General features: G+C 43.6%; 1 protein-coding gene across 2 annotated transcripts in view; it reads right to left on the bottom strand.

Moving 5' to 3' along the window:
* Positions 1-24,576, bottom strand: part of LOC113032396 (nectin-2) — an 87,970-nt gene that overhangs the window by 27,160 nt on the left and 36,234 nt on the right. Inside the window, exons 4-7 of one of the 2 annotated variants that reach the window (XM_026185306.2) lie at positions 22,229-22,522; positions 21,972-22,089; positions 21,217-21,365; positions 12,031-14,055 (exon numbers count right to left, since the gene is read on the bottom strand). In XM_026185306.2, the coding sequence (XP_026041091.2) occupies positions 13,487-14,055; positions 21,217-21,365; positions 21,972-22,089; positions 22,229-22,522 (1,130 nt within the window). In that variant the 3' untranslated portion in view covers positions 12,031-13,486. Of the gene's footprint in view, positions 1-12,030; positions 14,056-21,216; positions 21,366-21,971; positions 22,090-22,228; positions 22,523-24,576 lie in introns of those variants that run through there. The other variant, XM_080308414.1, reaches the window with a different exon arrangement.

The following is a 24,576-nucleotide window of genomic DNA, read 5'->3' as shown; positions in this document are numbered from 1 at the left end:
AAGCCATATTTGTGCTGCTGCAGCCTTACTACCTTTGCCACCCATCAACCCTAATGAATAGCAATTGGGAGAAGAAAACCCTGAAGCACTTGAGTAAAAGTAGTATTAACAGAGAGACAGCAAAGTAAGGGGCCTTAAAATAGGACAAATCACTAGAAGAAGAAAAAAACTTAAGTTAACACACAGACACACACCTACACTTACCCTTTAACTGTGCCAGACACACACCATGACAAACCAGGTGCTTGACAGCGTACGCAACTGTGTTTGCTCTGCAGGCAGGAGTGTGTCATGATACTATAATGCAACAGCTCCATATATCAGGGGACCTATGGAGGATAAACGACCTGCGAGCAGTACCTGGAGAGTGTGTGTGTAATATACAGATAAATAACTGGGAAATGGAAACTATAGGATGATACACAGTCTCCAGAAAAGAGTGTAAACCCAAGTGCTAACACAAGACGATAAGCAGACCAGAAGCACGGAGATTGGACCACAGCAAGCACTTGTTTATAAGAGTTTGCCTGAATCCACTGGGAATGGTTGTCATTTGGGAGGGTAATGACTTAGGAAAACTGAAATGTACTGGAACATAAATTAATCAAAAATGTGAGCCTTGCATTCTTGCACACTCTGAGTGCTCTGTGCCGTCTTTTTTTTTTGCCATTTATACCCTGTTGTTACCTCACAACAAAAGGAGTTCCAGCTCTTAGACACAGTGAACAGACCATAATTCTCAGCGGTTGTTTCCATTTGCCGCTTGGGTTAAATCAGAGGTGTGAGGCTGCGATGAACCTGTTATTACTGTCAAGGTGGCAAAGATCATATCCATGTTTATGTGAGCGATAATCGACTTGTGTTTATAAACATTTCACGTACAGCCCCCGAGATGCCAAACGCCAAATTTGAATAACATTTAATTTCCTTCGGAGATAAGACCCTTTGTCCATTCAGGACCATTTTATTCCATCACTGCCCTAAGCTGACAGTTAAACGGACAACGGAGGGCGCAGCGGCGCTGTGCTTCGCATGGCAATGCTGAGCTATTTTCCAAACTCCGATGCTTTCTCCCTCTCGCTTGCTCGCATTAGACATTAAAGTGTACTTTAGCAGTGAGTCAGAGCTGTTACCCATGATGCCTTGGCTGTGGGGTTGAGTGACAAGCCATGTAGTTGAAATCACTGAGGACTCTAGAGTAGAGGACAAGTTAACAAGGGGCCAAAGATATACAGGAGAACCCCTAGCAGGTGCTGTAGTGTGGTCAGAGATCGTCATACTGGCTCACACACACACCCACATCCCCACACTCACAAGTGAAAAGGCCTTTTCTTTTTATAATGCCAACTCTCAGCTCAACCGCAAGTGATGGGAGATGTGTTGGAAATGAGAAAAGGGGAAGTGGAGTTTTACACCCCAGTACGAGTTGGACGGCGTTGTGAGAGAGCTCGAGAGCGCGTACACACACACACACACACACACACACACACACACACACACACACACACACACACACACACACACACACACACACACACACACACCGTCTGGTGTGGACTAAAAGCGAGGTACGTTTAGTCCACAGCAGACGATGAGGAGATAGGAGTGCAGGAGAAGAGGATGAGGCAGAAGAAGTGATTACAGGAAAAGGAGATGTCTCGATAAGATGACAGACACATGAATGAGGTGTCAATCTGTAGTTATAAAAGAGGAGCCGACACATGCACATGAGCACACACGAGCACACGCTTAGTTTTGTTAAGGTCTGACAGCGCTGTCTTTGGTATGTATTTCACAAAGAAAGCAGAAAAGACTTGAACCCTACAGGGGAACTAGCCAGCGCAGATAACATCACTCTGGACTGCTGATGAAGGCTCACAGTCTAGTCCACTCTATCACTTCACAATACTGTATGTATGAACAGACCTGTATATACACAGCATACAACCCACAAAGCCAACGGAAAAAAAAAAGCATAGTAGGGATTTTCACAACAACCATTTCTCCCAAAAAACACTCAATGGCGATTATTCTGACTATGAAACACTTCAAGGGGACACAGCATGAACATTCATCGCCTGTCAGCCCTGAAAAAAACATTTACAGTACACACCCACGCTGAAAAAAAACCCCTACATATATTTTCATGCATGTTCTTCACCACCAGGCAGACCCACATCTGCACAGCAGTTACACATATAAGTGAACAAGAAAGCAAACACACGGCATTTACTGTGGACTTGGTTGTCCCAGAAGAATATCTCATGTCCCCAAGACCAAATATTTACAGACTTACTTCATTTTTTATCTCCATTCTCATCTTGCATTCTGTATGTTTGTATTAGAGTGTGCAAAGACGTGCATGTGCCAGTGCGTGCATGTACTTTGTAGGAGCTGCCTGTTGAGACGGTGAATTAAACAGAAAGTGCATTTGATCTGCAAAACACTCCAGGGCAAGCAAGCAAACACACACACACACACACACACACACACACACACACACACACACACACACACACACACTTGCATACAGCATCAAAATCATTTCCGTCACAGAATCTATTCTTAGGAGCAGCAACAAACCATTCTTTCCCTGATATAAATCGCTCTTATTCATCCCCGCATAGTCATGCACACACACACCGACACGTGCACACTCACTTCGCTCAAAGCTACGCTCCCTGGTGGTCATACCGCATTCACATAATGTTCTGTGTTTTTATTTTCTAGAACAGGATTTGTTCCAGGTAAGTCACAGCATGAAGACCTTTTGGGGCTTATTTAACTCGTGAACATGCATGCACAACACACGCCGGAGCTTTTGTCTGTGGTGGTGGCTGTTTGTGCAGGTGTTTTGAGGTCAGCGGCGCTCTCTGAACGTCTAAGCTTCGTATTCCATGTCTCTCTCCCTCTCTTCATTGCGTCCTCAGATAGATGCATCCACACCCCAGCACACACAATCTGAACAGTGAGAAGTTAAATCAACACAGCTGCAACAACTTAGCCCTGATCAGCCTCCACCCTTCACTTGGCCATCTCCACTACATCTTTAATCAAGCTACTCCTCCCTCTCTGTTCTGCCTTTTGCCCTCTTGCTCTCTCGATCCTCTGACTCCATCCTCCTTTCTTCTCTTCTCCCGCTTTACTCAATCTTGCATTAGTCACTGTTAAATTTATATACCTGCTAGCTCTTTGGAGCTTCTGGCAGTGCACAGGGCTTCAGATCTCACTCCTCCACCTCCTATTTGCTCTCCTCACAACATCATGCTCGTTTTGCTCTCTATCCATACTGCCACATCTCACTCCCCCTCTCCTTGCCCTTCTCTGCCCTCCCAGCGTTTGCGCGTGCATGCTCCACCCTTAGGGAGAATCGTGTGCCCAGCAATGCAGCGCAACTGCCCAGTTACCTCCAGCTGCGTCAGCACGGGACAGAAAGCGTAAACGCCAGGGGCCTACGAGGGAAACAGGAGCATTCATCTCCCCCCGTCTGTCTGCCTGGATTTTTATAAGTGTGTGTCTGTACGTATGCATACAGTAGACACACATGTGAACACAACTGCATGACCAGGAGCCAGAAGATCGGATGTTATCATTTACCGCTTGTGGAAGAGGAACGATATGATTTCCAATTTCCTGTTATTTACAAACGTGGCTCCCTGTGCGCTCTGCTTTCACCTTGCGTGACATGATAATATTCTTTTAGAGGAAATACTACATTTGCCATTCAGGTGCTTTTAAAGCACCCCTTCTGGCTTGAAACATTCATTACTACAGCAATGAAGGTTATACCTTGAGACATTTTTATTTAAGTTGATGGAAAACGCATTTTTACTTCAAACTGCAATTTTCTTGACTTTTTAAGTATCAAATAAACAGCTGTTTCTGGTGTGAATAGTGAATAAGTGCTCGCTGCCTGATCCAAAACAAACTCAACTAAAGTAAGATGCCAACGAGATTAGATTCCAATCCTTCCCACATAGCAAACATTGCTACCAAAGACACCAGAACCTGTACCACTGAAAAGTACCTAAAGCCAGTTTAGCGTTCACAAACTACAGGTCGGGCAAACAAATTAGTCTCTCCACATAGCGACTCCTAAATTATGAACAAGCCCCGAATTTGTCACAAATGGACTCACACAGTGTGAAATTAAGAACTCCACTTGAGAGATTGTTTTAAAAAATATTGATTCAAATTTCATTGTGATAAAACAAGGGAGCGTGAGAGCAGCCAGTATCAGTAATCTGTGGGTGTGTGTGAAATACTGGAATTCAACAAGTATTACCACGATAGACTGTATATGACTTTGTACACTCACTCTAAGAGTTTAAGCACTGAATCAATAATTTCACATCGTATCTGGAGATTGTGATGTCAGGACTGAAATATCTCAAAGATTAGTTTGACTGCCTTGACATTTTGCAGATATTCATGGTCCCCAAAGGAGAAAAAAAGAAGATCCCGCTGACTTTGGTGAACCTTCTGACTTTTCTGTGCCAGCATGAGGTTCACATTTGGTTTTGAATTACATGTCCTACCAGCGACTGAAAAGGTTCTCATTAAATTTGGAAATAGAAATGGACTGGCATTTGAGACTACAAGCCACATTTGACCACACTTTATTCTCATGCTGTAAGCACTTTATCTACCTCACGTCCAGGGATGATTTAGACTCACCAGTTAACCTAATGTGCATGTTTTTGTTCTGTGGGAGGAAGCCAGATCAGCCACATGAAAGGCAGAGGAAAAACATGCAAACTCAACACAGAACGGCCTGAGCCAGGGGCTCGAACCAGGACCCTTCTTTCTGTGAGGTAACAGTCGTAACCACTATGGTGGCTGTTGGGTGATAGACAGGAAATGCAAATTTCCAATCAAACTTGACTGCACTTTGCACTAATTAAAAAGAATTATATTATTCTATAGTCACTAGCTAAACCAATCTAGTGCAAATGATTAAATAAATACTAAAGAATGCTAAATAATGGTAATATCAGCAGCAGCAGCAGCAGCTTCTTATCAAGGCTCCTGCCAGTGATTATTTCCATCCATCTTCTTAACCGCTTCTCCCGTTCAGGGTTGTGGGCTTAGCTGGAATCGATCCCAGATGTTATGGAGGAGATAGAGTGAAACTTGGACAATTTGCCAGGTTATCACAGAGCTAAAACCTACTGATTTTACCATTTTCAATCACTACTTGTAGTATGCAGGACTGTAATTTCCCCCAGGGATCAATAAAGTATTCTGATTCTGATTCTGTAGGAGGAAGCTGGAGTACCTGGAGAAGGCCCCTGCCAGCTGGAGGGATTCGAACCTAGAACCTTCTTGCTATGAGGCGACAGTGCTAACCACTGTGTTGGCTGTTAGAAGATATAATGGATGAATGACTTGTACCAAATCTATAAAATAGTGGGAACTGAGAAGCAGAGAATCAGCCACCATTGGTTTCCACATCTCCAGTGAAGCTGGATTTAACACGCATGTTGGTCTTGACTTGCTTTTCTCACATCTATTAAAGATTTTATTCAGCAGGTGGGCACTGAAGATTAGCATTATGAATTCAGTACCTGGTCAAATGAGACCACAGCCTCTGCTTCTCTTCCTCAGTTATGCCGCTGAATAATGGCGAGAAAAACATGGAAGCTGACCTTTGGAGACAAAATATCATCACTTCATCCTATTAAATTCTTTGAAAACTTGTCACAATTAGCATGCAAATATCTTCATTTAGAAAATTTGTTTTGTAAGGCCATGCTGACCTTTGACCACTAAACTTTCATCAGTTCATTTTTGCATCCGAGTAAATGTTTGTGGCAAATTTGTAAAAGAACAAAATTCCCCTGAGCTGTTTGAGAGATATCATGTTTACAACAATAGATGGATGTACAGACAGAGAGACGACCTGAAAGCATAATCCATCCTGTCACAGCTATTACTGGTGTGGAAGCATAAGAAGCCAATCACAATATAGCCTGAGGTGAAGTCTTTGACTTTCGCGTTTTGTCAGAAACCCAAAACATATTAAACGTGCTTTTACATCAGACAAAGATAAGCAGCAAATCCCCACAAAGCTGCAGTGTTTGCTTGATAAATAATTGATAATTCTCTGTCAATCAAAAAATCATTAGAGCTCTACTGTACTCATTAACTTTAAGCTCAAAGCGCTGCTTTGCAGAGAACACATAACTGTAGACTCTGTGCTCTTATTGTTCAGTAGAAACACAGAGGGAAAGAAAGCATGTGGACAAATTAACAAACTTCAGAAAAAGTAATCCAAACCCAGAGACATTATCGCACTTGTCATCTCTGCCAGAGTTGTACTGCTGCCATCTTCATGTCTTGCTTTCCTCAGGGGGTTTCCCTCCAACAATCTGGTCTTCAGCAAAGAAACGCATGCTTTGGAAATAGATGCTTTGGGTTCAGATGACTGACTTGGCCACTGAAGTACATTCCACGATTTCAACATACAAACTCATTAATTAGATTCATATTTTGGATAATTGTCCTAAAACTGGAGGGTCAGTGAGGAGTAACAGATAGGAGTCAAAACCAGAATGCAGAACCCAAATATTTAGAAAAATCACTCTCAGCTACGAAATAAGCCAGTTAAAGATCTAGTGTTTGCTAGAAACCCTCGACTAACTATAAACACACACACACACACACACACACACACACACACACACACACACACACACACACACACACACACAGCTGGAGGTCTACTGATTCACCACAGGCAACAAAGATAAAAAACAGTCACTTTAAAGCTCATAGAAACACAGACCTACTTTCATAATTGAGGTTAGAGGCAGACTTGCTTTAATTCCTGTGAAGGCCCAGGTCACCACATCCATCACTCATACATCGATGTAGCAGGCTTGGCCATTCATCACTCACTCTGGGATTTATTAGTCAAGTCTGGAGCTTGAGGGTGAGAGGCTAAGTGATGAGCATTGTATTAGCCGTTATCAGCACAGAGAGAGAGAGACCAAAGTTGGTCTGTTTGCTTATACACACACACACACACACACACACACACACACACACACACACACACGATCGGAGTGTTTAATCAGAGCTGTGGCTGCCAGAGCTGGAAGTTAAATATACAGCCATGCACAAACATTCATGTGTCAAACAGTACACACCAAAAAAAGAAGAAGAAAAAAAATCTGATAACACTTAAACACTTTCACACACACAAACATCCTGTGGAAACCCAATCTGTCTGAAACCAGCATAGCACTCAGTGGGCGCCTAACCACCAGAACAGACTTGTTTAGCACGCTGGATGACCAAAGAACACACTTTTTAATACGCACACCCACAATCAACTTGTTGGGAACAGTGCCACTACCAGCCAGCCGAGTTGCCCGGGGGGCACCGCACCATGTCTCATCGTTGAAAGCTAAGGTTGAACGCAGTGGTAGTGCCTGGCGTAGAGCTGTCACTTTGACTCCTGATCCAGGTTATTTGCTCTGAGCGCTAATAGGCCAGGTTCTGCGTTACGGGGTCACTTCAGTCACATGATGGGCATACTTTTTTTTTCCTTCATGTGTAACAGCGAGACAAAAACGCATGCACCACACAGGCTTTTATTGCTAGCTGTGCCTTAAAAGCCTTGCTGCTGCGTAGTGTTTTACATTCAGCTAGAAAACCAAAGGAGTCAAAGTGTGTAAGTGTGTGTAAGTGTGTATGTGTGTGTGCGTGAGAGAGATAGTGAGCGAGTCTGTCTGTGTAAGTGCTCTCTATCTTGCCAGCCTCAAATCCAAAGCAATTAGAGAGGCCAGATGGTGGGCTGGACTCACAGTAAATAGCTGTGCATTGACAGAAGAAGCCTGCAACAAAAATGAACTGTGACAAGGAGCCAGGATGACACACAGATACATGACGGCATCAAAGCACCAGGCAAACACCGAGAACTCGCTGCCATCACTGCCATATACCAACTGTCACCATCACAGGCACGTTAAAGAGCAGAATTTGCTTGTGTCAGTTTTTGTTTTGTGGGGAAACAGCAGCACTTTTTAATGTCCAAACTAAATGAGGCAGGTGCATATGCATGCATCAACACACGCACACAGCATATTTAAGCATAAACCTACACACAGTTAAACTTCTGCATGCCCTCTTGTTGAAATTTGACCAAACCTGTTTGGTTTAGGCAGAGCTCAAACAATGCAGCCTTTGAGAGGCGCTCCATTCACCCAGTTTCAGCTTGGCCTGCACATTCCCCAACTGAAAACACAAGCTGCCTCCCTCCAGGAAAACCACTGAAGCTACATGCCCACATTCCTGCTCTCTACCCTTTTCTCTACGCTTGTACAGCTTTTACATGAGAACTGTTGAAACTCTGCTGAATATAATAGTATTCCTGCACTCTGAAATAGGAATGCATCAGTGCTTTCATTATCTCCAGGCACCGGTGAAACACCTAATAGAAAAATGTGCCCTTTAAACAACTACAGCATCTGCTACCTAGCCATTACTAAGGCAGCAAGTTTACTTCTGCCAGCCAAGTCACATATACAAAACAGAACGGGAGGAGGTGGAGCTCAGGACAATTATAAACCACGAAATGGCATCTCCTGTTCCTGCGCTCATTTTCCCATAAGCCTGTTATCACACTTCTGTTGACACACACTCACAGATTTATCAAAAGTGAAATGAGACAAGCAGCCAGACCAGGAAATGAGAGTGTGGGGAAGGGGAGAAAAAGCAGGGGTGTGTCTGAGATCTGAAGGATGGGTGACAAGAGACCGAGAAGCTACTTCATATCCTGATCAATTAATCTATAAATTTAATCAGTGTGAATCAATGACTGGCGTTTCTATTCAATCTGGGTGCTCAGTCATCCAGCTAACCTCAAGTGTCAAAGAGACATGAAGGTAAGAAAGAGGAGACACATACCACACACAGCAACACCGGAACATTTCAAAAATCAAGAAATCTTTAATAGTAACTGAATACGGAAAAATAATCAAAAAGACATGACAAAAATGGCAATACCAACTCTAATCTGTATTTTTACTTCTTTTTAAGACCAAAATAAAACTCAAATAAAAAAAAAAATACAAAAAAGAAAAGAAAAAAAAACAACTTTACACAAAGCAGTCAATAATAAAAAGCACATTTTGGGTAAGACTGTTTTGTTGTGTGTTTGTATACAGTTTCACTTGTATAGAAGAAGCACATTTGCCAGTTTTGGCAGCAATCACAGCGCAGCAGTCAAGAATAAAGCACTCATAAAACATAAATTATAAAGCACTGCAAAAATAACAGAAGAGAGGAGAAGCGGTAAACAGGAGAAAATAAATCCTTCATGCGTGCTGTCACTGAGTAATACACAAACGTGACACCATAAATTAGTAATTCTTTTTTCTGCTACATATTTATATATTTATACTATGTACACCGGAAGCTTCTCTTTTTTTTTCTTTTTTTCTTCATTTTTTACTTAATGCATGTGAGATGGGAGATGTTAAGGCTTTGATTACTCATCAGATGTTTGGAGCCAAAGAAACGATAAGAGCACGTTGCTCTCAGGAAAAAGAAAAAAAAAGGAAAAAGAAAATATTGGATATTCTGACTATCTAACCTTGTGCAAGACCTGGACCAGGTTTGCAGATTTCTCTTAAAAGCATTTTGTCTGACAAGCCTTACTTGGGCACCGAGGTGGGTGGCAATGGGATGTGCTCGTGTGTGTGTCTGTGGAGGCGGTCGCAGTAGCAGAGGTGGCTGAAGTAAAAGACAACATTTTGGAGTCAAGTTAAAAAAAAAAATAAAAAAATGCGACTCTTCTAAAAGCATTCAAAAGGCTCTGGGAGGGGGAGGAGGTCAGCGCGGTGGCATTTTTATGAAAGCGATATTTCCCTCTGCAGAACAAGACCAGAACGGACAATCGCTTTCCTAAAAAGCCTGTGTCTGTGATACTGGGTGAAAGGTGTGCGTCTCCCCCGAATGTGTAGTTGTTTATGTTCTACACAGTCACTGATTCGGGAACAGGCTGGACACTTTGGGGGGCAGAAAGCACTGGAGCAGGGGGACACATCACGGTACAGCTCTTTCCACACTAACAGAACTCTGTATGTGTCCTGACAGAGCCGCTGTGGAAGAGGCAGAGTAAGACGAAGTGTGTTCGTGTGTGTGTGTGCAGCTACGCGAACACATTTGTGTGGGCTTGTGTCAGGAGATGGCAGAGTTGTCAGGTAGAAGGTGTCTTCTGCACAGTTTGGCTGTGGGAGTGAGCATAATGAGACTGACTGAGGGGTGTTTGTGTGTGGGCGAATGCATCTCAGCACTCTGCGAATGTATACGTACAGTATGTGTGTGTGCGCCGAGTGAGTGAGTCTTCTCGAAATGCACAATAATTTCTTCGGTTTGCCAGTTTTCCATGGTGACAAAGGGTGGCTACTCAAGTTACAGTCCAATGGCAGCGAGAGATGTCCTAAAGCCGCCGAACACACTGGCACACAGATTTGCACGCACACACACCGAGCGCTGACTCAACAGACCGTTGCTTGCGTCGTTACGGTCTATCTGATGAATTGAGTATTGTGTGTACGTTTTTGCATTGTGCAGAGTTTCTGTCAAGGAGAAGGTGAAGCCAATTGTCTTCCAAGAAATGTGTGCTTATAAATGCAGATAAAGTTACCTCGGATAAAAAAAACAAAAAAAAACAAAAAACAAATTCAAGCATATGCATCCCCCCCCCCCAAATCAAATTGGCCCTTGGATAAATTAAACTCAGTCAGTTCAGTATGTTATAAACACCCAAACTACTGAGGTATGCGTTAGGTTAAAAATTACATTCTGAATGCCTTCTGAGGTTTAGCCGACCCACAAACGCTTTCCTCTTTACTTCCATAACATCGGAAACACTGGCTCCATCGATCTGATATTTACATTTTCATAAATATCCACATTTTCACAAGAAAAATAAAGATGCTTACGTATATAGTACACAGATAGCTCACACCAAAATGTACATACAACAGTTTTGTCCCTTTGTCAGTATTCTTTTTTTGACCCCCCCCCCCTTCCAAAAAAAACCCAAAAACTAAGTGTTGCACTCATATTTCTTTGTATTGGTGACACATACAAGTGTAAAAATAATACATTTTCATATTGAGTGTGAGAAATCAGCTGCGTTCGGCAAATTTACTGTACCCCAGGTTGGCAGGAGTTGCATTTAAGTATAAGCTAAGGCCATTAGACGATAATCCTATTGAACACACTGGCTTACAATATGCTAGACAGCGCTCAAACACGAAGCGCCGTCTCTATTTTTGTCATCTGTCTCTCTCTCTCGCCACCTCTCTGAAGGTTAACAGCCATCACAAAGGCAAACAAGGTCTGTCTCGCCCTGTGCAGATACTGGGTGAGTGTTTATCTCTCACATCTGTAGTTCAAGGTTAAAAAAAAAACAAAAAACAGCCACGATAAGAAACGCAAGCACAGTCATCTTTGCCCTTAGGAATGGGTCACCCTGCATTTGCCCTTATGACCTGCAGCAGAAGCCAACCCATTTCTTAGAAGGTCCTTTACAGGAGGTCAGGTACAGTCATCAAGACCCCTTTCATTGGATTCCCAGTGGGTCCAAGGACAGCTGATTAGGAAGGGCAGGGAACGCAATGATTAGAGGAGCTTCGGTTCTCTCTACGATTGTCCATCACAGTCGCCCAGTGGCTATGCAGATATGGTGACGCATGCAAATGTACACACACCGAGCCTCAAAGACAGCGGTGTACAATAGCCATGGAGTAATATTTGCCCGAGCGGGCCTCCGGTGGCTCGTTAAAAGGATAAATTAACAGTCAGGAGACAATCGGCCCTGAACCTGCATCATAAAAAGGGCCATTTCGCCACATGTTGCCTGTTAGTCAATATGACTCCCATAGCTTTGCTGCGGATGCAACCTTTTATGTCTCCCGATCAATTCACTACATTTAACAACACTGGCTAATGGAAAGAAATATATGATCTCATTGAAAATCTGTCTAACCTAATGCCATTGCACTCTGGAGGTGGGGCTCTTGTTACATCTCACCATTTACTAAAGCGGGAGAGGCAGCTGGGGTGTCTGTGCAGTGGAGTGAACATGGCCACTCCAGGTGGATTAGTCACTCCTGGCATGTCAGGGCACACCGGGCTGGAGTAGAGTAAGTGGGGTGTCTGACACATCAGGAGCGGTAAAATACTACTTTGCTCTCGGTAGCCCTGACCTCAACACCGCCCTGGATAAATCATAAACTCCCCATAAACACTGGAGAGAAAGGGAGAGAAGGATGCGGAAAGAGAGGAGGAGAGACGGAAGCATGATGGAGAGATGGAGGTGGGAGGGAGAGAGGAATCGCCACGTCATAAACGATAAGTGGTGGCAATCTGTTGGTCCCGGCTAAGCGAGCGACTTCACGGCTCATTACCAATCAAGCTCCTCCTGTCAGGAGCGCTCTGAATAGACGAGGATGAGGAGGAAGAGAAAAGAAGAGACGTGCTCCTTTCTAGTCCTCCTGCCTCCTGAATCCCTCTCCCCATCCTTTGACCCTGTCAGATCAGCTACACCTCATTCCCTCATCTCTTGTTTACCGTCTCTTACCTCCAGGCACAGTGCAAAAGTTTGCTCGTGAACACCTTGTTAGGAACTTGGTTCAAACTCTCAGCAAACTTACTTTGTTAAAACCTAACTGCTTTTCTATTTGCTCGCCACACAAAGACCTCATGTTCTTTAAATTTTTTGCTAAGTTCAAATTGAGAGTGTCTACTGCCTGTGATAGTTGGCAGAGTTGTTTTGAGAAGAAGGCAGAGAGAGCAGAGCGAAGTCACCAGCAGACATAAGCAAATACATTTTTACTGTCTCGAAATTACCTGATGGTTACTGTCTATACTTTCAAACTGACTCATACCGCTGTCCTCCACTTCCCACCAGGTGTCACAGCTCAACACGTTGGCAAAACAAAAAGTTTCCCACAGAAGTAAAGAGATTTGCAGGCATCAGGTAACTGCTTGACAACTTATTCCACGGCTACTGTTTTAGTGAAGATAACAGCGAATATGCAAGTGAGATGCCTCCTCTAAGCTTGTAATCACTTTTCCATGAACCTACTCCCACATTACATTGTTTCTCTTTAGCCTGTCTGTCAGTCAATAGGCAAGGTCCCAGTGATAGCGAGAGCACGAGCAGAAGCGGTGGGAGGCATGTTGTTCTTTTCTCCGTTTGATTTTTAGTTCTTAGGGACCACATAACAACAACAACAATCCTTTTACAACATCCCACCACACCCTCTTTTTCATTCTGTCCACTGTGATTAATGATAGACTATAGTTAAAATGGATTTTTTTTGTTTTTCAAAAATAAAAGTGGTATGATTTTCTTTTCACCATCAAACAGGGACAAGACCCCACCGCCACAAAATCCTCAGGAGGAATTCTCCAGCTCGCCTTTTTGCCTCCTCCTCCTCCCCTTCCTCCAATTCCTCCTCCTCTATACGTAAACTGCAGTCCGTGAGATGACCGAGCCATCACGCTGGGACTCCATGTCATCATCGTATTCTCCAATCATCTCCTGATCGCGAATTGAGCGAGGCAAATGGATGGGGCCACCAGGATTGTAGTGATCATAGTTCTCTGCTTCGTCAAGCTCGTCAAACTTCCTCTTCTCCGCGTCGTCCAACTCGTTGCTTAGCAGGATGTCTTGGGCAGTGGGTGTGGTGCTAACCACTTCAGGGTGGCCTCCCATGGTAATCAGCTGGTGGTTGTTTTTCTCTCCAAGGGCCTGAATGGGGGAGCTCTCGCTGTAAACGTAGATGGGGCCGTTGTTGTTGCCGCCGCCGTTTCCCGCACCTCCATTTGTGCCGTTCTTGCTCGCTTTCTTGCCGCCCCCGAATATGCGCGTCTTCATGTCACTGCCGCCATTGGCGCGGTAACCCTGCTGCTGCCTGCGCCTACGGGTGACGAGCACGGCGATGAGAGCGGCAACCAAAAGGAGGGCCAGCAGGGAGCCAATCACAGCTCCCGCCACCACGCCAGCATTGGATGGGTTCTTTGGGGGCTCTGTAGGAGGGAGGCAGGGAGGGAGAAAAACAGGGAAGAAAAAGGATATGGTTGAGAAAGGGTAGAAAGAAAAAAAAAGAAAGAAAAGAAAAAGGTTCGACCAGTGGAGAGGAAGACAAAAAAATTAAGACAGCCAAAAAAAAGTTTTGGTTTTTTTTGTTTGGTTTTTTAAAAAAAAAGAGCAAGATGGCAAGAAAAAGGTTGGATGATGTCAGTGGTGCTGGTCTGAAATGTATGCAGTCAAGTGTGTAAGAGTGCTGAGGTGTCAGTACAGTCAAGTGTGTGTGTGCGCGCGTGTGTGTGCACGACGAGCATCCTTCTACTTTGACATTTCCTCCTCTCCCTCAGAGCTGCTGCTGTCCCCATTCCCACAGCTACGTCACAACAACGTCTCAACCACCCTCCCCCCTGTGTTGCCCTTCGATAGCCAGGGTCTGTCCACAGACCACCATCAAAAGGCAAGGCAGGGGGTTAAAAAAAAAAAAGTGCAACACACACACACGCACACACTTTTATTAAAGAGCATGGATCAGTGTGTGCAGAGCAGAACAGGTGGAGGCCGTGCAGAGGAGGATAATGATGAATGAGGAGGAAGGAAGGGTGGAAATTAGATGAGGAGGAGGAGAAGGTGGTGGAGGAGGAGAAGGTGGTGCTGGAGGAGGAGGCGGCGGATTGAGTGAGTGACAAAGCGACACAGCGGAATGACAAGTCTTCCTGGAAGCAGTGTATGAGCGCGGGCACAGACTGCTGCCCCTCTCCACTTCTGTACGCCACAGGCACTGGTTGAGTGCGCATCAGTCTTATATGTGGGTCCATTTTTCCTCTGGCATTACACATACACAAGAAAAATAAGTCACTTTAGTTCATTTTAATATTGACAAAGGCTTTGTTAGAGTGCAAACTAGCTCAGGAGGCTATGACTGAAACTAGGGCTCTGCAATCAAACACACAGCATCCCTGTTTGTGCGTCTTTGTACAAAAAACTCCAGGGATAAGCAGTGCTGTCTAAATCAGGGTTGTAAAGAGGTCCCATGTGACTTGTCAGTACTCTTTTTCTGAACTTGTACTTTCTCCTCCCCTGATATTCCCCTTCAGTAATACTAGTGCTGTATTTTAAAGCAGGTATTTCAACGGCAACAAATTCAATTGCTTCTGCATGAAAGTCAGCTAACAGTTCAGACTGGGGCTGTGTATTAAATGAAATGCTTCCATTTGTCGTGTCAATAAAAATGCACGAGTCAGTGCCGATATCAAAGCTATTCTAATGTTCCAGTTCAGACTTCAGACAGTTATAAAGGAACGTGACTAAATGAAAACATTAAATTCAGGAAGTTCTAAAATCTTTTAGCTGATTGTGTCACGGGCACAGACTAGCCTAGACTAGTAACACTATTAACACAAGCAGGATGTTGCTGCTTTGTACGGGCTTCGGGGGTCATGAGTTCAGGGCTCTAAGTGCTTTCAGGGACTCTGACAACTCCCCACAAACACAACCTGTGACCGTTTTCCCATGTGCTGCAGTGTCATCTCTGACTCAGTGGGCAGCGAGAATAAAACCAGAATAATGTTTGCATTCGCTGTACGCCAAAGCTTTGGATAGAAGTGTTCTACAAACGTTAAAGGGAATATGCCGACGACATAACGAGTGGTATAACTCAGACAGGAATAACAAATTAGAAAGACAGCTTAGACTTTATTCCGTAAGCTGTTCCTGCAGCATGCCTTCTTGGAAGATATAAAAGTAAGCCTGCTTGAAGTAGGAACGGAAAATGATGTCTCAATATACATTATTCCTACTTTTACAGGGTTCAAAGCATTCACGTTCATGTCTCCGATTTCTTATTTATTGTACTCATTACTTCGTGATGCCTCAGAATGAAATTAAAGGCTTTCATGTTGCTCTTTCTGCAACAATGCGCTTTGTTGAAACATGATGTAATGGAATATAGGCTGTTTGTTATCTGTCACTCCAAAGTGCTACCGCTCCACTCAGGTTTGAGCGCATTAACTACAGAATAAAACCAAATAAATTGTGGTGAGAAAATGTATTTTTTAATTTCAGACTCTGGCAGAAAGTGATCAAGAGCCCTCGGTTAAGCCGAACATCCTCTCTTACCGCTCTTGCTTTCCTTTCCACACTCTGCACTTTCACCAGCCGCGGCAGAGGATTAACCGGTAGACGCTGCCGTTGAAATCCCTGCCTAAATTCGAAAGTAGCAAATCAGCTCGATTCTTATTGTCGGTTCCATTTGAAATCCAACAGAAGCCGGCCTCTCTTGTTAACTGTACAGAGAGCTGACAGTATTACTCGTGTAACACTGATTCGTGTCAAAAGAGAGAATGGTAGTCTACTGCTGTCTACACCTGTGCTTCACTCTTTTCTTCCTCTCCTCAGTTCTGCTACCATTTTCTCCATCTCTGCCTCCACTTCACTAGCTGTCTCCTGCACACGCTCCTTCAGCCCTCCAAATCCATTTTCCCTGTCCAATTTGCGTTTGTATTTCTGTCATGTGTTACTTCTCTGTGCTCTCCTCCTCTGTGCTTCACTTTCAACACATGCCTAGGGAAAGAATTAATAATGCGGGTACATTTTTCTTTCCTTTCGTACATCTTCTCACACTACTTTCCCCTTGCACACAGATCCCCCCCCCCAAGCTGTGCTAAACATTCCCCTTCACACACACACATGAGAGTGAGAGCTAGCCCTCGGTGTCCACTTGTAACAGGAACACAAGAAATGCATTATCACCTCCGACTCTGTGGAGCTCCACCACATGCTACGTGGTGAAAATCTCAGTGCCAAGTTTGGGCCCGATGCTGCCACACACTGCTGTCACATCAAAGGGAATTACGCTGAAAATCAAATGCAAATTCTCTCTGAATTCTACTCATCTAATTATATTTAATGCGTAACTCAAGTCAGTTCTTAAGAGTATTTTTTTTTCAAAGTCTGCGCTGGTAAATCCTTTTGTGGATAATACATCATGTTTTATTCTACCCTTCTGGAGACAACATTTAAAAGATTCACAAAAAGAGATGTAAAGGAGCCATCACAGACTCCAAGTGCAGACTCAGTCACAACCTAACAAAGCACCAGTGGAATTTGAGTGAGTGACGAGAGGACACCTCAAAGACATGCTGACGAATGAACCAGATGAAAAACTGCAATATGCATGCTGTGTAGATAATGTGGGGAGAAAACCAAACATGCAGTATGACCCCCCCCCCCCCAAAAAACAAAAACAAAAACAAAAAAACCCCCCAAAAAAACAAAAAAAACAACAACATAAAACTCACACACACAGAGACACACAACATACCGTGGAAGCCAAAAAAACAGCATGGTCCTTATGAAGTCATGTCCAACACAACTGTACGCTCCAAGTGACCGCGAGTAATGAGAGAGATGGAGCAGAAGTAACGTTTGCTGCAGCCGTCCAAAAAACATGCATGGTCTCATTCACATACATACACACGTGCTCCATGGTCATCACTGCTCGGATGTTGTGCTGGGCTGCACCTAGAGCATCCCTTAGTAGTATTCTCTGTCAGTATGTTAAGTTATTGAACACAGCTGAGTGTGTCTGTGCGAGTGTGTGTCTCCAGAAATGTGTGTTTGTGTGTGCTAATTAGGGGTGGGAAGGGGGCCAGTTGCAGGCTGGAGGGAGACTTGGCTCCATCAGACCTGTTCTCTGGCTGTTTTCGCATGGCCGGAGACACACAACGACAGACGCAGACAGATACAGGCGTACACACACAGACACACTCACACACTCTACCCCACGGAGGAAAATAGCCAAGCCCCTTGCCCTTGAACTGTCTCCTTGGATGAGTCTGAAAATGGGAAAAATGCACCGAATTGGGAGGAAATCTCTTTTCCGTTTAACTGAAGAGCCCTTCAGACCATGTGGGGGATTCAATCTAGAGCATTTAACTTTTTTGAGGTTCAGCTGAGCCACCCCTTTAAGGAATGATGAGGGAAAAAACCAAGAAAAAAAATGGATGGAATCTGGGTTAGCCACACAAGAACCCCCCCTGAGAGGAGCCCAGAACGGAGGGATGGAGGGAGGGATGGAGACTACTAAGCTGTGATTAAGGAAGAGCTACTGGTATTTAAGAGTTAAGCTTAGAGAGAGAAAGATAGCACAAGCATGAGATGGAGAGAAGGAAAATGCTGGGGGCAGGAGTCTCTTTTCTGAGCAAGAAGATCAGCGGCAGACTTGTGGAGGCTGAAAGACAACCTGAGAGAGATAAGGAGGATGAGGAGAGAGCATATGCTAACTGAGTGGATGAGAGATGCAATGAAAGAGCAAACTGCAGTGAAATAGATGGCATCGGAGAGATAAATCGAAAGAAATGCAAGAAGAGAGAAGGCTAGGATGTGTTTGCGTGCCTGTGTGACTAAGCAGCAGGATCGAAGATGAGAGGAGGAGAGGCAAGGAGAAGAGAGGACATCCATCCCTCTTGCTGCCTCCATGTGCACAGGACAAGACCGAGGGCAGAAGGCGCGAGTAAGCACACAGACACTAGTGTGTAAATTTGTGTGTGTCATGCAGCTGTGGGGTAAAGGGGAGTGGGGGGACCTGCTATGTAGCAGGTGCTGGCCATTTCACGCCTGTCGGCCCCTCTTAGTCCCGTTTGTCTACACACGTTCACATTAGCATCCACAGGTCTGAACTGCAATCCCATCTGAAGGCATTACACATCTTTCTTAGACTCCTTAATTTCTCTTTAATAGTACCGACCGTCTTTCTTTATGTGCACTTCTCTCCCTTTTTGCTATCTAGAAACTTCTTTTCCTTTGACACTCGCTTGTTGGTTTAGTCACCTATTAAGTGTTGGCAATTTTAGCTCGCATCTTATCCTCCTTCTGTGCCAATGAGTAAGAGAAGAGTAGGATGGAAGGAGGAGGTGGTCGGTAGCAAGAGAATAAGACCAACTGTGGGAAGTTCAACGCGGGTAAGGAACAAGCAGACCCGAAAGAAAATGAAAGAAGAGAAAGAGGGAAGTGGGATGAAGAATGGGGGAGGAGTGAAAATGTAGGATAAAAGACAGAGCAGGAGAGGAACGGATGGTGGAATTGAGAAGAGAAGCAGCCAGGAGCTGAAGCAGCAAAGGGTGACTGATCCGTTCTGAGAGGCTTGGAGACGGACAGAAACACACGCTACGCTGAGAGATAGCGGTGGCCAATAGTGGTGGAGATAGGATGCAGCAGCACATGATTCCCATGAGTTTTAAATGCTGTCAGCATCGCTTTCTCTCTCTCCATTCCTCGTGCCCTTACTCTCTGCTTCTTTGACTGAGGATTGCATGCTGGCACTGATTTATCTTGGTGTGGCATGTTCCCCATCTTTGTAGTCTAAAAGCAGCAGCCTCTTTCTCCCTCTGCTCGCTGGATCTTTGTATCTCACTTGCTTGTGTCTTGTAATACACAGCAGGAGTTGGTGACATCCTTTTGTGCTACAGAAGCCATTTACACTACCTACTGTATGCAGCAGTACAGAATGGCCCCAGAGGAGTGGTGGTGACGCATGCTGTGGCACCATAAGGAGCCAAGGGACTTGACGAAAGATGTAGGGGGGAGTGAGAGAGAAACAAAAATGAAATCGGGAGAGACGGAGCAAGAGGACTAGAAGAAGCAAAAAAAAAAAAATAAAATGTTGAAATGAGGCCATGGAGGAGCTGGGTGGCTCTTAAGATGTAGTCACTCTCTGCCCATCATGGAAAAGGTTTACCCCGATGTCAGCAGAAAATCACTTCCGGCTAAGTGCAGGCTGAAGAGTGAAGGAGGATGTATTTTGTATGAGGTGAAATACAGAAGTGAACACTGTTGAAAGGGGTGGCTAAAACTCTCAAACAGCAGCAATTGGACTGTATGACCTGCTCTGGAAGGTTCTCTCCAAGTGCTTACACCTGAATACATGCATGCATTTCACAACCTGCAAACATGTACCCACACACACCCAAAGTATTTTAGTTCATGCATCACTGCAGCCATACTGCAGACTATTCTAAAATCCACTATATTACAAAGTGAACCGTATCATTTTGAGCCAAATGTGTCACTTTATGTGTTGCTTGCTTTGCGTTAGTGTTTCCTGTTGTTACTGATGGCACAGAGTATGGCTGAGAAGCAAAAAAGAAAGAATAAGAAAAAGTAGAAGTGAAAATATCTATGGGAACCGTCTAGTTCGTGTGCAGCTCTCACAATATTGAACTACCATGAAAAACCTTCAGGGGAAAAAAAAATGCAAATGCCAAAAGATGTACTAAGCAGCTGACAGACCTTGGGTATTGATAAAGCATGGAAACTTTGATAATAGAGTTTATTAAGCGCATGCAAAGATACACAAAAAACTAACACGCACTCTTAAAAGCAGAGAGGGGAAGGGTTTTATGACGTTGAAGAACAACAACAAGAAAGAAAAAAGAAAAAAAAAAACACATAAAAGGAATGCACATGCAAGCTCTGATCGCTCAGATTCCCTCCCACACACACACGCGCACTCACTCACACAGACACACACCATGGACTGAGCAGCTGGACCCCTTAGCCCTACACTAAACACCCAAGTTAGCCCTCAGCACAGAAAATGTGTCCGTTTGTGTGTGTGAATATGTGACATGTGAGGTGCATGTAAGGTGCATCCAAGGTGCATCCCTAGGGAAGACATGAGAGCAGAGGACACCAGGAAATGTGTAGCCTGTGTGATAAAAGTGCACTTTGTTCCAGTTCGCGGTTCAGATATAAATGTTTTTATGTACAAGCTAAGGGAAACGTTTACATGATGAATGAGACCCAAGTGAGTCCCAAGAGTGGGCTTTCTCACTTTACTTATGAAATGTTCACTGCTTTATTGATGCCTTTACTGTGTACAATTTATCAGCGTGCTGGGGCATTTGCAAGTTGCGCAAATTACCCTTCGTATTGGTTTTAATCCATTTAGAGCCACAGAAGGGTTGACTTGCAGTGACAGGAACAATCATAATGTTAATTCATTATGTCACAGGGAAGTGCACAAATGAGATTGTTTCCACTGAGAAACATCACACGATGCTGAAATATGATATTTAAAATGTTATCTAACTGAAATTGTAAAGGCCACTTAAGCAGGTGCCTAATTTTAGCATGCTGCGCTGATCTGTGACACTTAAACTCACCTCTGACCAGGATCCCAAACTGTTCTTTGGTCGTCCCGATTTGGTTGTTGACCTCACAGAAAAAAGTGGTGTTGACAGACTCGTCCACATTCTGTACCTTGAGCACATTTTCACTGACCTGCACTGCAGGTGGAAACTCTCCTGTCGTCCTAGAGGGACAAAAGTGCATATCGGTATGAGAAAGAAGAGAACAGGAAAAGAAAAATAGGACATTTGACACTGGGGACAGAGAGTCGGACATTTACAGAAACGTGCTGCGTTGTACTGTTTCGTCATATTAAGCTAATCTTGATCAGCAGCACAAAACCAATCAGTTTGCCACCCTTAACTAAAAGGCAATCCATTATAACACACTGCTGGAGATACAATGGGGACAGCAGGAAAATCAGTGTTGCTGGATCCAATCCCAAAATCTCATTTCTTCTATTTTAAACTTCCAGACTTTTTTTCCCCAGATTTTGTCACAGTTATGTTAATAGCTGATAATACAGAAAATGGAGACAGACGCACACTGTGTTTCTCATTATGCAAGGGTTAAATCTCAAGTCACAGAGTCCATTATGACAAATTATTCAACTATCTCCATAATCAGAGCACAGTTCTGTAGTTGCAATAATAAAAGCGCTAATTATAGCTCTGTGAGGACTGTGAAGCTGGTGGTGAAGGGTAAGAAAGGGAAAATGTGACTAAAGAAAAATGGGAGAGACGGACAAAGAGATAAGACAATATAGATTTAAGGATGTGCCAATACTCACGACTTCCACTGGATAGTGGTTGGAGGGGGGTTTGCATTAGCCTTGCAGGTGAGCGCCACATTTGTGCGGCCGATGTACCAGTTGTTGTCATAACCTTCTATGGTTACCTGGGGAGCAACTGGGGGAAGAAAGAATGAATGGGAGGAGGAAATTTAATTTATTAATTTAAAAATAAAGAAAAACCCAATACAATGAGCTCAATTAATCGGGTTAGAATAATTGCTGATGGATGTATGTGCACTTGTGAGAGGTCTTACACTGAACTGCTAAATTCATCTTGAAGCTCTCTGGTTTGACCAGGGTCCTGTGTGATACGACACAGGTAATTTCTTTCCCGTTGTCGTTTGGCATTGGGACCATGATGTACTCGCTGATCACCGTCAACGTGTTGTCAGTCCCCGGCTGCTGCTTCGTTGTGTAATTGCCATTGGCTGTAGTCACCCAGGAGATCTCGGCAGCGGGTTGGCCATTTGCTGACTTACAGCTTGCCACAGTGATTGGCTTAGTGCCAGCAACCACTGTTACAGGGGAGGCCGAGTTCTCGGGTTTAGCTGATGGATGGATGAACGACATGACGCAAGGGTGGAGAGTGGAGACAGGGGGAGACACAGAGTGGCAGAGAGAAGATTAAAGGATGTAGAGATAGATAAAATGGAAATAACACAGCTGAGGGAAAAGATATTGTGCACATTTATAAACAATCTGAGACACCAGCCGGGCAAAAGCAAATCTAAAACCCGATCTGAATGCGTCCTCTGTTGCCCTGCTCAGCCTCTCTCAGCACAGTAAACATTGAAGTAGGATCAAATATCTATTATGTTTATTTTATGACAGGATATATATTCTTACCACGGAGGAGTTGTCAGTGCACTTTGCTTTTTTCAAGCTTTTTGGAAATTAGTTTCTAAATGTATAACTTGTTTGAGAAATTTTACCAGCTCTGAGTAACTCAATACATGAAATTAGAGCTACGAGAATGTCATTTTCAACTCTTCACACATTTAAAATCAACGTGACCACATGGAATTGCCTGTTGTTGCCAATTCTCTACCACAGAATCATGTATACCTGCAGACAAACACAATAAATAACTATGTTGCTTATTTATCATTTGTTTTGTCCATAATACAGGTATGGGCAGAACTCCTTTGTTTTGTGAACATGTGTAAAGTGGCACTAAGGGGTCAAACGGACTGCAGCTTAAGAAAACACCAGAAATGATGCAAAAGTAAACAAAATTATAAAAAAAAAAAAATTTAAAAATAATTTAAAAATCTCACAAAACATAAAGCAAGTGTTTCGGGGGGAGGGGGGTTCATGACGGACCAACTGCGGGAGTGACATAAATCAAAACATGCAAAGGATTTTTCTGAGACACCCTGAAAAGAAGCGAAGTATTCATCGGTGATGTGACGGACAAAAGGATGGAAGGTAACGTGTTTTAATTATACTGAGTCATTTAATACTGTACATATGTTTGCTATTAGCGGTTTACTGTTAGCATGTTACTTCTGCAGCTATTCCATCACGTTCCATGTTTTTATTCAAATTCCATTGTGTTTTGTAGCTTGTGCATGTTTCCATTTGCGTTTTTTTTAAGTTGCATGTGGCCCATCATGCATGTGGGCATATAAGGAAGTTAGATTTGTAGTAGCGCTTATGGATATTTTCTAAAATGCAAACGTTCTGGCGACCAGCCCATGCCATACCTTGCCCTACTACATCTGGAAAATGCTCCAGACCACCCCCCATTACCCTGAAGTACACTGAAAATGGATGGATGGATGTTCTATCATACTTTACTGTTTTATGGTTTTTCCATTATGCTTACAGATAAGTTTCTCCTTTGCTTTCTTAATCTCCAAGCTTTTATAACAAAGCTGTGACACCATGAGTGCAATGGGTTCCCACACTGATTACAAGTCATGTTAACATATAGCCACATTAAAAGCAATTCTCTCGTCATTGTTAAAAACAAAAGCTATCTCATGATATACATCAAGATTGATTCACTGCTCAGGACCGTACTGAGATCAATTCCTTTCATCAAGGAAGCCAATCTCATTTCTAATAGTACTACTACTACTACATTAATCTAAGTCAGGTTTACTTCTTTTAAACAATTTATCCCACTTTTCTGTATAAATGTCTTGCTGTATAGCCTTTTGTTAAGTCTCACAGGGGAAAAATAGAAAGCATCACCAGCACCGATCCTCCAAGCATCAGTGATAACAGTGAGGTGAGGTATCTGTGTCGAGCCCAAAGGATACTAAATGAGAACACGTACCCCAGCCACAGCCTGTTCACCCTGCTTTCCATCTGGCAAGCGATACAGACACATTTGTTTCCTGTTTCTTTCCTTAGGCTGCAAGACTAAATTCTGAATTCATCCTCTGCACTTAAAGTCAAATAATAGACTTTATTATTATGACTTACGGTCACAAGAACATTGAATTTTGCTCTAGTAGTCGTGCAATAAGAATGAATTCTAAATTTAAGCACAAATTCCTCCCTACTGAGAAGACATTAAGATCTTTTATTTGTATTAAGATAAATGTGTTTACTTTTAGTCTGCTCACACTAGTTTTGAGAAAAGTTTTTTTTA

The sequence above is a fragment of the Astatotilapia calliptera genome, chromosome 11 (assembly GCF_964374335.1).
Source record: "Astatotilapia calliptera chromosome 11, fAstCal68.1, whole genome shotgun sequence".
NCBI classification, from domain to species: Eukaryota; Metazoa; Chordata; class Actinopteri; order Cichliformes; family Cichlidae; genus Astatotilapia; species Astatotilapia calliptera.
The sequence above is the reverse complement of the archived record's forward strand: the minus strand, read 5'-3'. Positions and strand labels throughout refer to the sequence as shown.